The sequence below is a fragment of the Diorhabda sublineata genome, chromosome 4 (genome assembly GCF_026230105.1).
Source record: "Diorhabda sublineata isolate icDioSubl1.1 chromosome 4, icDioSubl1.1, whole genome shotgun sequence".
In the NCBI taxonomy this organism is placed as follows: Eukaryota; Metazoa; Arthropoda; class Insecta; order Coleoptera; family Chrysomelidae; genus Diorhabda; species Diorhabda sublineata.
Window position 1 is genome coordinate 35,352,645 of NC_079477.1, and position 16,281 is coordinate 35,368,925.

General features: G+C 27.8%; 2 protein-coding genes across 4 annotated transcripts in view; one reads left to right on the forward strand and one right to left on the reverse strand.

Annotated features, from left to right (window-relative positions):
• Positions 1-60: 60 nt before the first annotated feature.
• LOC130443470 (O-acyltransferase like protein-like) lies at positions 61-6,987 on the reverse strand. Its single transcript, XM_056778113.1, has 12 exons — positions 6,697-6,987; positions 6,347-6,486; positions 6,078-6,286; positions 3,927-4,018; positions 3,683-3,873; positions 3,450-3,628; positions 1,378-1,549; positions 1,126-1,319; positions 919-1,063; positions 608-779; positions 411-553; positions 61-276 (listed from the first exon to the last, which is right to left on the reverse strand). Exons 1-12 carry the CDS (start codon positions 6,752-6,754, stop codon positions 124-126), a joined length of 1,848 nt encoding a protein of 615 aa, XP_056634091.1. The 5' UTR covers positions 6,755-6,987; the 3' UTR covers positions 61-123.
• A 2,417-nt stretch (positions 6,988-9,404) lies between these two features.
• LOC130443471 (transcription factor HNF-4 homolog) overlaps positions 9,405-16,281 on the forward strand; it is a 37,740-nt gene continuing 30,863 nt past the window's right edge. For all 3 annotated transcript variants that reach the window (XM_056778118.1, XM_056778119.1, XM_056778120.1), the window contains exon 1: positions 9,405-9,597. In XM_056778118.1, coding sequence (XP_056634096.1) covers positions 9,420-9,597 — 178 coding nt within the window. In that variant the 5' untranslated portion in view covers positions 9,405-9,419. The remainder of the gene's footprint in view (positions 9,598-16,281) is intronic.

Below are 16,281 nucleotides of genomic sequence, written 5' to 3' on the forward strand. Positions count from 1 at the left end.
GTCCTAGAATATTTTATAACCTCATATAATATAATGAACGGTCTAAAATAAAACGAATCGGAGATTTTCAACATATTTAATCAAAAAAATTCGATTGTGAACAATATTCATTTAGTTCCACCCCTATTTGTCCTTCGAAACTTCCGTTTTGGCTCTTTGATGTCTTACTTGGGGTACAAGTAAATTTTGCATATTCGAAGCAGGCGTTTCGAATACCAGATACACAAGAAATCCGAAGAAAAACGAGATTGTGGCGTCCCCTATGAACGATTTTAGCTAAAACAATAATAATTTAATATAAAATCGGTAGGAATCTGTACTACGTTTCAGAAATCGTCGGCTAGATGACGCTCTGATCGTTAATGAACGTTTTCCGAGCTATAGTACAGGATCGGCTTAAGAAATCTTACCAATACGTAATCTGATATGTATAAAGGTTTAGTAGTAACTGCAGTTCTATGGAAAACTATACCGTAATGAACTATATATGTACTGTAAGTCAATTTTCCTAGCAGTACCGCCGGTTTCCATTCGCATATTTTTTTTGTCAAACCTAAAAATTCATCAAAAAAAATTCTAATAATCCTTTTTTTTTTTTTAAAATTACCTCCGAGTCCTTTCGATATTCCGAACACCCCTATACCAATACCGAGAGCGTAAATCGGTTTTAATATACCGCTCAAAAGGGCGTTAGTCAATCTTGAAAAATGATACGACGAAATTCCTAAAACCAGTACTGGTAAACCGAAAAACGACGTAAACCACAAAAATTCCGTCACCTTAAATAATTAAAACGTCAAAACCGCCATCTACACTTCGAAATACGAACTAAATACTTTACCATATATAGAGATGGAAACTTATATCAACGCAATCCGTTCCAAAGTAACGGTTCGATATGGAAGGTAATCTACTCACCGTTTTCGATGGGATTTCGACGTTTTTTAAATGTAAATAGGCGTAACCGCAAGTTAATCCTAACATATAAGTCGCCATGTTGCAATACGTGGACGAATACATCGCGTTAAATTTGAACGATCTGAAGTTATCCATTTTCGAATTTCTGTAATTATAGAGGGACGTAAAAAAATGTGGGAAATATTGAGAAAAAAAAATGATACTCACTCGGGGTTGATACGAAAAATAAAATCTAAATCGTAAACGTATGTTACAATAGAGGGTATTAGTACCCCTAATATGAAAAAATACCCTAAGTAATATTTGACGTTTTTTCTATATATCCAAGCCGCCCCCATTATGGATAACGATAAAACGTACAGTTGCGTATCGGCCGCTAGATACCAGGTCGTGAAAAAACACTAAAAAAAATTTTTTTTTTTTTCAAAAACATTCACCCCCGCATAATTTTTAACTTACACTTTCGTGGTAATTGTGATGATTGTGTATGAATGATAAAGTCGACCACCAGTTCTTTCTGCATCTGATGTATTCGGCGTCTGCGTATGCATCTTTGAAAGGGCCTTTGAATATGTTCAATATCCATATTGTACCCCCCATACCTATCATTACGATTATTAATGGTACTAATCTAAAATTGTTGAATTTCATCAATATTTTCGTTTTAACGTCGTATTATTTATAAAAAAATATGGTTTTATTGGAATTTTTCAAAAAAATTGGACTAAAAATGGCCGACAATCATAAGTCAGTACAAAACAGTTGTTTAGTTATTCGATAGATGTCGTTCGTAGTACGAGATCGAAATATATTAAAAAAATATGATTTTTTCGTAATTACAAATGGAAAGAATTATTTTAAATGATCATATTATGTATTTTTATAAGGAAATTGATATGATACATTGGATTATTCAACTTATTAAGGTTAGAATTTATTAATAATGTTATACAAGGACTAAAAATGGCAGAGTTTCTCTTTAAAACTTTTAAAATAATAGAAAATTATTAAAATCATTGAATTATTCAAGATAAATCGAAAGATTTCATTCAATAAATTCGATTTTTCGACTTATTTCACTTCAAATTCGTCAAAAAAATTATAGACGGACTAAAAATGGCCGACAATCATAAGTCAATACAAACAGTTGTTTAGTTATTCGATAGATGTCGTTCGTAGTACGAGATCGAAATATATTAAAAAAATATGATTTTTTCGTAATTACAAATGGAAAGAATTATTTTAAATGATCATATTATGTATTTTTATAAGGAAATTGATATGATACATTGGATTATTCAACTTATTAAGGTTAGAATTTATTAATAATGTTATACAAGGACTAAAAATGGCAGAGTTTCTCTTTAAAACTTTTAAAATAATAGAAAATTATTAAAATCATTAAATTATTCAAGATAAATCGAAAGATTTCATTCAATAAATTCGATTTTTCGACTTATTTCACTTAAAATTCGTCAATAAAATTATAGACGGACTAGAAATGGCCGACTATTTTATCTATGAAAGGTTTATAGTTGATTATTACTTCAGTAGATGTCGCTAGTAATACATAACCGAAATAAATACAACAAAAACAACTTTTTAACCACTTTAAAAGAAAAAAAATTATTTCATTCGATATTAATATTGAAAAAATGGAGGAAATAGTAGGATAAATTCGATTTTCGAACGTTTTTACGTTGAAATTCACTAATGAGTGGACTTAAAATGGCCGACTTCCTTTTTAAATTATATAAAAGATGAAAAACTGTTAGAATCGATACATTATTCAAAAAAACGAATTATTTGATTCAATTAATTCGATTTTTCGAAATTTTTTGATAAAAATTCGTTAATAAAGTTAATAAAATGGCCAATTATTTCGGCTACGAATAATTATTCAATATATTGGGTAGATGTCGCTAATGATAGAAATAAATAAAAATTTTTAACGGTTTTAAATAAAAAAAAAATGACCATATCAATTTTTTTTGTTAAAAAAATCAAATAAGTTTGATTATCAAACGTTTGTAGGCTAAAATTAATCAATAACAGGACTTAAAATGGCCGACTACCTTTTTATAACATTTCAAGTATTAAAAAATAATTGAAATAAAGACAATATACAAAAAATGTAAAATTTGACTCAAGATATTTGATTTTTCGATGTTTTTGTATTAAATTAAATTCATCAGAAAGTCATACAGGGACTAAAAATGGCTGAATATTATTCAACGCAATTAATTCATTAATACCAATACAGATGTCGTTGGTGATACTAGCTCGTAATAAATACGAAAAATATCATATTTTAACGATTTAAATTAAAAGAAAATATATTAATATCAATCTATTTTCCATAAAAACAATGTATTTGATCAAATAAATTCGATATTTCAGGTTTTTTAGGTTAAAATTCATAAATACACTTACGTAAGGACTAAAAATGGCCGAATATTTTACCAAAACACTTCAATCAGTTAACCTTTTTGAATCGATAGATGTCGCGCGGAAAATTTATGCAAAATTACCTTAAATATCTATTAACGAAAGACAGATAAATGATTCTCGGTTTGTGCCCGTCGTTTTCTCTGTTCTGCACGATTTGGAAAAAGTGATAAGACATCAGGAAAGCGGAAAATAGAAAAAAAGTTTGTACTAGATATACTAGAAGATTACGTATACCGTGTCGAACGGTATTATCCGGAATCTAAAAAAAATTTCTAAAATATGTTTCCGTCATTTTTTTTTTCAAGTTTTTTACGTTTTCGATGTAATCCGTGTTGTCCACATAACCTCCAATGTAACTGGAAAAAGTATGACAGAATATGATCAACAACATATTGTAGAATCTGATCCCTTGGATGCTTTTCAGTTTTTGAAAATCTTCGCTGGAGGGGATGTTTTTGAATTTTTTAAAATTTCTCACCAAAGAAAATTGTCTCAGATAAGTACCTATAACAATATTCAATTGACGATTTTTTTTATTATACGATAAGTCTACTCACCGAAATTATGACTCAGAATTGAGGTTTCTTCATTTTTCGCATCCCAATAGGTCGCTATGAGTATGTAAATGATATATGACGTGCAGAATAACCTAAAAATACGCGAAACTACCGAATAAATGACATATAACCCACAAATAACCTAAAAATAAGTGAAGCAACCGAGTAAATGACGTATAAAGGAAATATAACCTCAAAATGAATGATGTATATGACGTATGACGAATGAAATAACCTAAAAATACGTCAATCACATGAGTAATTGATGTATGACGTATGGAATAACCTAAAAACACGTGAAACTACCGAGTAAATGACATATAAAGAGAATATAACCTAAAAATGAATGAATAAATCTAGTAAATGACGTATGACGTAGAGGATAACCTAAAAATGCGTCAATCAAATAAGTAAATGACGTATGACGTATAGAATAACCTGAAAACACGTGAAACAACCGAGTAAATGACATATAAAGAGAATATAACCTAAAAATAAGTGAAGCAACCGAGTAAATAGCATATAAAGGAAATATAACCTCAAAATGAATGAATAAATCGAGTATATAACGTATGACGTATGAAGTAAACTAAAAATACGTCAATCAAATGAGTAATTGATGTATGACGTATGGAATAACCTAAAAACACGTGAAACAACCGAGTAAATGACATATAAACAGAATATAACCTAAAATTGAATGAATAAATCTAGTAAATGACGTATGACGTAGAGGATAACCTAAAAACACGTGAATAAATCAAGTAAATAACATATAAAGGAAATATAACCTAAAAATGAATGAACAAATCGTGTATATGACGTACGACGTATGAAATAACTTAAAAATACGTGAATCAAACGAGTAAATGACGTATGATGTATAGAATAACCTAAAAATACGCGAACCAAACGAGTAAAAGACATATAAAGGAAGTATAACCTAAAAATGAATAAATAAATCGAGTGTATGACATTTGACATTGACAAAACCTAAATATAAATAATAAAATGTGTAATATAAATGACTTATGACATATGGAATAAGTTAAAAATACGTGATTCAACCTAGTAAATGACGTATGACGAATAGAATCGTCTCAAATGAAAAGAATTCGTCATATAAATGACATAATACATGAAAACAACCTAAAAATTATGGTATACAAGTGACTATAAATGACAAATGACGTATAAAATAACCTCAAACGTGATAAATTTATAGCATAAATAACGGATGACATAAAGATAACCTAAAAGTATTGTCTATAAATGACAAAAAACGTAAATATATGCAATAAATGACATATGACGTATAAAATAACCTCAAATGTGATTAATTTATAGCATAAATGGCATATGACATTAAACTAACCTAAAATTACGATACCCGAATGACAAATGAAGTAGGTACGCATAGTAAATGACATGTGACGTATAGAAAAACCTCAAACGTCATGAATTTATAGCATAAATGACGGATGACATAAAGATAACCTAAAATTATTGTATATAAATGACAAACAACGTAAATATATGTAATAAATGACATATGACGTATAAAATAACCTCAGATGTGATAAATTTATAGCATAAATGACGTATGACATTAAACTCACCTAAAATTATTGTATATAAATGAAAAACAACGTAAATATATGTAATAAATGACATATGACGTATAAAATAACCTCAGATGTGATAAATTTATAGCATAAATGACGTATGACATTAAACTCACCTAAAATTATTGTATATAAATGACAAACAACGTAAATATATGTAATAAATGTCATATGACGTATAAAATAACCTCAAATGTGATTAATTTATAGCATAAATGACGTATGACATAAAGATAACCTAAAATTATTGTATATAAATGACAAACAACGTAAATATATGTAATAAATGACATATGACGTATAAAATAACCTCAAATGTGATTAATTTATAGCATAAATGACGTATGACATTAAACTAACATAAAATTACGATATCCGAATGACAAATAAAGTAGGTGCGCATAGTAAATGACATTTGACGTATAGAATAACCTCAAAAGGGAAGAGTTTATAACATAAATGACGTATGACGTGAGTAATTGAGATTAGATATGGAAAATGCAATGACGTAACGGTTCATACTCACAACCACAACCAATCGAATAGATCCGCTTGATTCACGTCACTAACATAACCACAATTTAATCGTTTAATGACGGCGTTGAGTCCGAAATTTTTGAAATTTTCACGATAACGCTCGGAAATGGTTCGTTCCACCCCGATTTCCGTTCGATTCGTACATACAGCGTGGAATAATTCATCGTGATTATAAGCTTGATCGTTATCGATTGAATGCTGAAAGGATAATCGATTTTTTAATATCAAACTGGCGCCGTCGATAGGATTAAAACTAACCTGTATCAATTTCCAATAACGAGACGTATTTTCACCCGTAGGTTTCAAATTAATTGTCGTTTTACAAAAAATTTTACCTTCCGATTGACATTTTTCGTAATTGTCGATGAAAAAAATTGACGGTAGCTCTTTATAAATGTCTGAAATTTTTTTTTTAAATAAATATTTTTAACAGTGTACTTCGTATTTAGATTTAATTCGGGAATTTTTTAGAATTATTCCGCTTACGAATCACGTTATTGTGTGTAATAAAAAAAACTGAACGACCTCGAATTTTTTTACGAAAATCTAATTTGAAAAAAAAAATGATTTATGCACGTTTTAACGTTGATTTATTAGAAAGTACTTACTGCAATTTCCAAAGCACAAAACTGTATTAAACACTATAAAAATTTTGATCATTTTCATTGGAAAAAACTAATCAAAATGTCGTCCAAACTAATATAACGTTTTTCAGGACACTAAATTTACGTAATGGATTTACCGACTTATTATTTATAATATTTATAAACAATGTTATTTTATTTTTATTTAATGATTGTTTTATTTTTTTTTTACAAGTACAATAAAATATTATACTGTTTTTAGTTTATAACAAAGGACGTCACTTATTACGAACCAGTCAGCTTCACAAAAAGAACAAAAAACTTTTTGTTTTCTATCTTATTCAACCCCACTCTTTATTAAAAACGAGATTAACCAATTTAATAGCGTTTTTTTTGTTATTTCCCATAATAATAATTTTTTTTTCATAACGAACACGTTTGTTCTGGAAAAATTTTTATACGAGGTTTGGTTATAAATTATACGGATACGAAATATTAAAAACTTTGTATATAAGACTGTATATGAATATATATATATATAGGAAAACAATATTCAAATGATTAAAATGTTCGAAAATTTTTATTATACAAATCCTATTTACGAGGGGATTAAAAATTCTATTAAAAATAACACTTTTTGGACAAAAAATGGCTACCGATTACTAAAATCTAGTATTATAGTTTTACAACTTGTTGAATAGATGTCCCTGGTAGTAGATATCAAAAATAAATACTGATAATCAAATTTTTTATCAACTTCATACTTTCTATCGATATTAAAAATTAGTATGATCAATTTTAATTAAAGAATCTCGAGCGGATTTGATAAGCGGACTGAAAATGGCCGACGATTATTGAAATCTAATTTTATAGTTTCAAAACTCAATTAATAGATGTCACACGTAGTGGAAACTCGCAACAAATCACGAATAAATTGATAATTGAATGATTTTTTGATTAATATCGATGTATTATTGAGAAAAACGTGTCGTATAATCAGTAAAATCAATAAATTCCTTGTGTATGTCAAATTTACTCGAAAAATATGAAATATATCAAAACGGATAAAAAATGGCTGTTAATAATATACATTCAAAACAATTACGTTTACCCAAGTCGTTAAATCAGAAACAATGATAAATTTTATTAAAGAATTTCAGTAATATCATTAAAACGGACTAAAAATGGCCGACGATTATTGAAATTTAGTTTTATAGTTCTAGAACTAGTTTAATAGATGTCGCAGGTAGTAGAAAGTCACAACAAATATGAATAGTTTGATATTTGATTGGTTTTATACTTAATATCGATTTATTATTCAAAAAAAGAGACGTAAATTCAAAAAAATGCATTGTTTATGTTGAATTTGTTCAAAAGAAATTTGAATTATATCAACGAAACGGACTAAAAATGGCAAATTCAAAATAAACATTTTTTCATTAATTTTATCTTTCATATCGATATCGAGAAAAACGAGTCGTAGAATCAGAAAAATTAATAAAACCCTTGTTAATGTCAAATTTACTCGAAAAATATGGAATATATCATCAAGATGGACAAAAATTGCTGTACATTTAAAATAGTTACGTTTTCATTAATTTTATCTTTTTTGTCCATGTATAATTGAGATAAGCAAGTCGTACAATCAGGAAAAATGATAAATTTATTATTTATTCTAAAGTTTATCAAGAAATTTCTGTAATAACACCAAAACGGACTAAACATGGCCGACGATTAGTGAAATCTAGTGTTATAGTTTCAAAAATCACTCAATAGATGTAGCAGGTAATGGAAACTCAAAACAACTACAAATAATTTGATATTTGAATGATTTTATGCTTAATATTGATGTATCATTCGGAAAAATAAGTCGTAAAATCAAAATAAACTAATAAGTTAATCATTTATGCGGAATTCTTCAAAAATATATATGAATTATATCGTCGAAACGGATTAAAAATGGCCGTTGATAATACAAATTCAAAATAATTACGTTTTCGTTATTTTTATCTTTCATATTGATATATTATTGAAAAACAAGTGGTAGAATGAAAAAAAATTGATAAAATTCTTGCTTATGTCAAGAAATATGAATTATATCATCAAAAATGGGCTAAAAATGGCTGTTTTTTATCAATTTCATCTTTTGTATCAACGTATAATTGAGAAATCGAATAGAAGAATCAAAAAATTGTAAAACTTATTATTTATATTGAGTTTTATAAGAAAATATGAATGTTTCCATAAAAACGGACTGAAAATGGCCGCCAATATCAATAATCTAGTGCAATTACTTAACACAAGATGTCGCTGCTACTACAAACTTCAAATACATTTTAATAAGAAAAAAATCGCGTAGTATTCATGAAAAAATATGTACTGATCAAATAAATATAATGAATTAATTCTAATTTAAAATATATTAGTTATTTTTCACCACCTCTAACTTAAATTTAATTAATATCAACATACCAATTAACGACTCATCTTTATTATCTATAAATACAAATCAGCGGTTAATTATAGTTCTACAATAAAATAATCAACTACGTTAATTTATGATTCATAATGATTTTTTATATGGTCGATTGTATTCGGTAGAAGTGGCAAGTCATTGCGCACGTCCTTCTCTACTTAAATCCAAACTCACAGACAACCCTTCATCGTTCCGTCTCTTTCTTACGCTCGATTACTAGCACTCGCATTCGGTGAGGTATTTCCGGTAAACGTTTTTAACGAAGTGGGCGATGCTCAGTTATACGCGGGCGACATTACAGTGTTGTAGTGTTTGGAATCTCGCAGATCGACCTTTGGAACTTTTCCAAAACGCCATGGAAGAGCAACAGGTGATTTTGACATTAAATAACGACGTGGAAGCGTCCGTCATCGTTCAAAACGCCAAAGTTATAGTGGCAAGAGAGAACGGTAATATTTTTGTTGTTTTTTTTTGTCCCTCGGTTTATAAATTTACATGAGGTTAGTGAATGCAACGTTGTGTCAATTCTACTTGTTATTGTCGATAAGATTATTTTTGTTTGGTTCTTCGTAATTGCTGTTTGTTGTTTTTATGGAACTGTTATTTAAAAGAGAGGACCGTATCCAGGTCACAATGTTTCGTAAACCGAAAATTGAATACGGAAACTGATATTACTTATTTGGTTTTTATGTATTGAAGACGGATCTGTCGTGTTATGACTTTGTAGAATTTAATTATAGAATTATTTTTATATAAAATATTTGTTTATTAGTTTCTATAATAATGCAGACATTGCCTAAATTTTCTACAGTCGTTTACCTTGAAATAAATAGCATACAATAACGATAATGTTATGTGGAATTCAATTATTTTTTTTTTCGTAAATGATATAATGACTTTGATGATTATCTTCGACTTTTTTTTGAAAATATTCGAATAGAAGCTTAAGGTGAATTTTGAAAAATATCGTGCTCCTCTAATTTTGGTCATATGAATAAAAATATGGGATATTTAATCTACTATTGTGAATATGTTAATATAGTAACAATTTTTCATTGAATTAATGAAATGTTCATGATATTATTACAGTTCGTTATCGAGATACATAGCGTCAAAGATTTTTTTTTCTATTAATTGTGACAGTCATATAATTTTGCCCATATTTTCCAAAATAATAAACTTAGCGAATTATGCTGTAAACCAAAAGATTTGCAAACAATTCCTTAATAAACTGTCAAATTTTGAAATTTCTATTAGACTCGATTATTGAGATACAGGGAGTCAAAGTTTTCTTTTCTAATAATTTTGATAGTCCTCTAATTTTGCCAATATTTTCGAAAATAATAAGATTAGCGAATTATGCTATGAACCAAAAGATAAACAAACAATTCCTTAATAAACTGTCAAATTTTGAAATTTGTATTAGACTCGATTATTGAGATACAGGGAGTCAAAGTTTTTTTTCTAATAGTTTTGATAGTCCTCTAATTTTGCCAATATTTTCCAAAATAATAAACTTAGCGAATTATGCTGTAAACCAAAAGATTTGCAAACAATTCCTTAATAAACTGTCAAATTTTGAAATTTATATTAGACTCGATTATTGAGATACAGGGAGTCAAAGTTTTTTTTTCTAATAGTTTTGATAGTCCTCTAATTTTGCCAATATTTTCCAAAATAATAAACTTAGCGAATTATGCTGTAAACCAAAAGATTTGCAAACAATTCCTTAATAAACTGTCAAATTTTGAAATTTGTATTAGACTCGATTATTGAGATACAGGGAGTCAAAGTTTTTTTTTCTAATAATTTTGATAGTCCTCTAATTTTGCCAATATTTTCGAAAATAATGAACTTAGCGAATTATGCTGAGAACCAAAAGATACACAAACAATTCCTTAATAAACTGTCAAATTTTGAAATTTGTATTAGACTCGATTATTGAGATACAGGGAGTCAAAGTTTTTTTTTCTAATAATTTTGATAGTCCTCTAATTTTGCCAATATTTTCGAAAATAATGAACTTAGCAAATTATGCTGAGAACCAAAAGATACACAAACAATTCCTTAATAAACTGTCAAATTTTGAAATTTGTATTAGACTCGATTATTGAGATACAGGGAGTCAAAGTTTTTTTTCTAATAGTTTTGATAGTCCTCTAATTTTGCCAATATTTTCGAAAATAATAAACTTAGCGAATTATGCTGTAAACCAAAAGATTTGCAAACAATTCCTTAATAAACTGTCAAATTTTGAAATTTGTATTAGACTCGATTATTGAGATACAGGGAGTCAAAGTTTTTTTTTCTAATAATTTTGATAGTCCTCTAATTTTGCCAATATTTTCGAAAATAATAAACTTAGCGAATTATGCTGTAAACCAAAAGATTTGCAAACAATTCCTTAATAAACTGTCAAATTTTGAAATTTGTATTAGACTCGATTATTGAGATACAGGTAGTCAAAGTTTTTTTTTCTAATAATTTTGATAGTCCTCTAATTTTGCCCATATTTTCCAAAATAATAAACTTAGCGAATTATGCTGTAAACCAAAAGATTTGCAAACAATTCCTTAATAAACTGTCAAATTTTGAAATTTCTATTAGACTCGATTATTGAGATACAGGGAGTCAAAGTTTTCTTTTCTAATAATTTTGATAGTCCTCTAATTTTGCCAATATTTTCCAAAATAATAAACTTAGCGAATTATGCTGTAAACCAAAAGATTTGCAAACTATTCCTTAATAAACCGTCAAATTTTGAAATTTGTATTAGACTCGATTATTGAGACACAGGGAGTCAAAGTTTTTTTTTCTAATAATTTTAATAGTCCTCTAATTTTGCCAATATTTTCCAAAATAATAAACTTAGCGAATTATGCTGTAAACCAAAAGATTTGCAGACAATTCCTTAATAAACTGTCAAATTTTGAAATTTGTATTAGACTCGATTATTGAGATACAGGGAGTCAAAGTTTTTTTTCTAATAATTTTAATAGTCCTCTAATTTTGCCAATATTTTCCAAAATAATAAACTTAGCGAATTATGCTGTAAACCAAAAGATTTGCAAACAATTCTTTAATAAACTGTCAAATTTTGAAATTTGTATTAGACTCGATTATTGAGATACAGGGAGTCAAAGTTTTTTTTTCTAATAATTTTGATAGTCCTCTAATTTTGCCAATATTTTCGAAAATAATAAACTTAGCGAATTATGCTGTAAACCAAAAGATTTGCAAACAATTCCTTAATAAACTGTCAAATTTTGAAATTTGTATTAGACTCGATTATTGAGATACAGGTAGTCAAAGTTTTTTTTTCTAATAATTTTGATAGTCCTCTAATTTTGCCCATATTTTCCAAAATAATAAACTTAGCGAATTATGCTGTAAACCAAAAGATTTGCAAACAATTCCTTAATAAACTGTCAAATTTTGAAATTTCTATTAGACTCGATTATTGAGATACAGGGAGTCAAAGTTTTCTTTTCTAATAATTTTGATAGTCCTCTAATTTTGCCAATATTTTCCAAAATAATAAACTTAGCGAATTATGCTGTAAACCAAAAGATTTGCAAACTATTCCTTAATAAACTGTCAAATTTTGAAATTTGTATTAGACTCGATTATTGAGATACAGGGAGTCAAAGTTTTCTTTTCTAATAATTTTGATAGTCCTCTAATTTTGCCAATATTTTCCAAAATAATAAACTTAGCGAATTATGCTATGAACCAAAAGATAAACAAACAATTCCTTAATAAACTGTCAAATTTTGAAATTTGTATTAGACTCGATTATTGAGATACAGGGAGTCAAAGTTTTTTTTCTAATAGTTTTGATAGTCCTCTAATTTTGCCCATATTTTCCAAAATAATAAACTTAGCGAATTATGCTGTAAACCAAAAGATTTGCAAACTATTCCTTAATAAACCGTCAAATTTTGAAATTTGTATTAGACTCGATTATTGAGACACAGGGAGTCAAAGTTTTTTTTTCTAATAATTTTGATAGTCCTCTAATTTTGCCCATATTTTCCAAAATAATAAACTTAGCGAATTATGCTGTAAACCAAAAGATTTGCAAACAATTCCTTAATAAACTGTCAAATTTTGAAATTTCTATTAGACTCGATTATTGAGATACAGGGAGTCAAAGTTTTCTTTTCTAATAATTTTGATAGTCCTCTAATTTTGCCAATATTTTCCAAAATAATAAACTTAGCGAATTATGCTATGAACCAAAAGATAAACAAACTATTCCTTAATAAACCGTCAAATTTTGAAATTTGTATTAGACTCGATTATTGAGACACAGGGAGTCAAAGTTTTTTTTTCTAATAATTTTGATAGTCCTCTAATTTTGCCAATATTTTCCAAAATAATAAACTTAGCGAATTATGCTGTAAACCAAAAGATTTGCAAACTATTCCTTAATAAACCGTCAAATTTTGAAATTTGTATTAGACTCGATTATTGAGACACAGGGAGTCAAAGTTTTTTTTTCTAATAATTTTGATAGTCCTCTAATTTTGCCCATATTTTCCAAAATAATAAACTTAGCGAATTATGCTATGAACCAAAAGATAAACAAACAATTCCTTAATAAACTGTCAAATTTTGAAATTTGTATTAGACTCGATTATTGAGATACAGGGAGTCAAAGTTTTTTTTCTAATAGTTTTGATAGTCCTCTAATTTTGCCCATATTTTCCAAAATAATAAACTTAGCGAATTATGCTGTAAACCAAAAGATTTGCAAACTATTCCTTAATAAACCGTCAAATTTTGAAATTTGTATTAGACTCGATTATTGAGACACAGGGAGTCAAAGTTTTTTTTTCTAATAATTTTGATAGTCCTCTAATTTTGCCAATATTTTCCAAAATAATAAACTTAGCGAATTATGCTGTAAACCAAAAGATTTGCAAACTATTCCTTAATAAACCGTCAAATTTTGAAATTTGTATTAGACTCGATTATTGAGACACAGGGAGTCAAAGTTTTTTTTTCTAATAATTTTGATAGTCCTCTAATTTTGCCCATATTTTCCAAAATAATAAACTTAGCGAATTATGCTGTAAACCAAAAGATTTGCAAACAATTCCTTAATAAACTGTCAAATTTTGAAATTTGTATTAGACTCGATTATTGAGATACAGGGAGTCAAAGTTTCCTTTTCTAATAATTTTGATAGTCCTCTAATTTTGCCAATATTTTCGAAAATAATAAGATTAGCGAATTATGCTATGAACCAAAAGATAAACAAAAAATTCCTTAATAAACTGTCAAATTTTGAAATTTGTATTAGATTCGATCATTGAGATACAGGGCGTTAAAGTTTTTGTAATACTTGAAATTTTCAAAAATACTACGGTTCACAATTTTACTCATATTATTAAAAATGAAAAAGATAGCAATTTATGATCTGAAGGAATGAATAGAGGAACGGTTTCTCATTAAACAGGGAAATTTTCATATATTTCTCTCACAGCATTACTGAGATACAGGACGTCAAAGTTTTTTAAAACAATAATTGTCATTTGTCTCTAATGTGGCTTATTTTTTTAAAATAATAAACGTAGCGATTTATACTCTAAATTATTAGATTCGTGTACAATTTCATAATAAACTATCAAAGTTTCATTCCATTATTCCAGTCAATTACTGAGATACAGAGCGTCAAAGTTACCTAATATAATCTAGCAATTATATATTATTTTATTCATACATTTCAAATTATTGAATATAGAGGCTCGTACTCTAGTTCCATTGAAGAAAAAAAAAACAATTTTTTTAATAACGATTCAAAATTTTAAATAGTTCCTTCAACTAATTACTGAGATACAGGACTTTAAAGTTAACTTAATTATAACAACTGTCAACGACTTTCCGTTCCCGAATTTTGCTCATAACTTTGAAACTATCAAAGATAGAGCTTCATATTTTAGCTCAACCGATAGAAAAGCGATTCCATAATAACTGTCGAATTTTTCAAATTGTTCCTTGCACTAACCATTGAGATACAGGACTTTAAAGTTGCTTAAGTTTTTTTTTAACATCAACATTTTCCAACAACGTTTCGTTCTCTACTTTTGCTCATATCTTTCAAATTATCAAAGATAGAGCCCCATATTCTAGCTTAATTGAAAGAAGAGCAATTTTTTAATAACCATTCAAAATTTTAAATAGTTCCTTCAACTAATTACTGAGATACAGGACTTTAAAGTCAACTTATTTATAACAACTCTCAACGACTTTCCGTTCCCGAATTTTGCTCATAACTTTGAAACTATCGAACATAGAGCCTCATATTTTAGCTCAACAGATAGAAAAGCGATTCCATAATAACTGTCGAATTTTTAAAATTGTTCCTTGCAATAACCATTGAGATACAGGACTTTAAAGTTGCTAAATTTTTTTTGAAAATCAACATTTTCCAAAAACGTTTCGTTCTCTAATTTTGATCATATCTTTCAAACTATCAAAGATAGAACCTCATACTATAACTCTATCGATTCAGCACTAATTCTACTATAGATCGTCACATTTTCACATTTATTCGGTTATCGATTCATGATATACAGGGCGTCAAAGTTTACTACTACCTTTCCCATTCCCTAGTAGTGTGTTTTGTAATTGGTTAGTTTAGGAAGGTAATTAAATGTAAAAAATATGAGAAAATAAATCGTAGAACATAATAATAGATAATTAAAGTTATTATACAGACAGTACCAATAATAAAAATTCAATTAAAATATCATGTTACCTTGACTAAATTTTCTGTTGTACGAATCGACCTTGAATCAACGAAATTTTCTTACCGGTCCGATTTACATCCAATTTGTATATGAAAAAACTTGATAATACGATGAGGACATCCTGTATACTAACTTTTAATGCTAGAAAAAACAAGAATTATAAATGGATATCGTGTTTTTCGACGCCGAAGGTCACCGGGTATTTAGAAAAAAATAACGAGTCGGTTTTTGTTAATGTATTGATACAGTATGTCCCAAAATAAAGTCTAAATAGTATATATTTCCGATCAACTTTAAGTTAAAGCTGAAAATTTTATTTTTATATGTGTCGGAACACTATTTGATTAATTTTTAATATTTCAAATTCGATTCAAT

Bases quoted from the DNA above. Each gene is read 5' to 3' on its own strand.
- LOC130443470 (XM_056778113.1), bottom strand. From the start codon at position 6,754: ATGAAAATGATCAAAATTTTTATAGTGTTTAATACAGTTTTGTGCTTT. The intron at 1,550-3,449 runs GTAATTTTGCAT...CAACAATTTTAG, and splicing joins TTCGTTAATAGATATTTAAG to ATTAGTACCATTAATAATCG. The intron at 1,320-1,377 runs GTAAGTTAAAAA...AATTTTTTTTAG, and splicing joins ATCACAATTACCACGAAAGT to TGTTTTTTCACGACCTGGTA.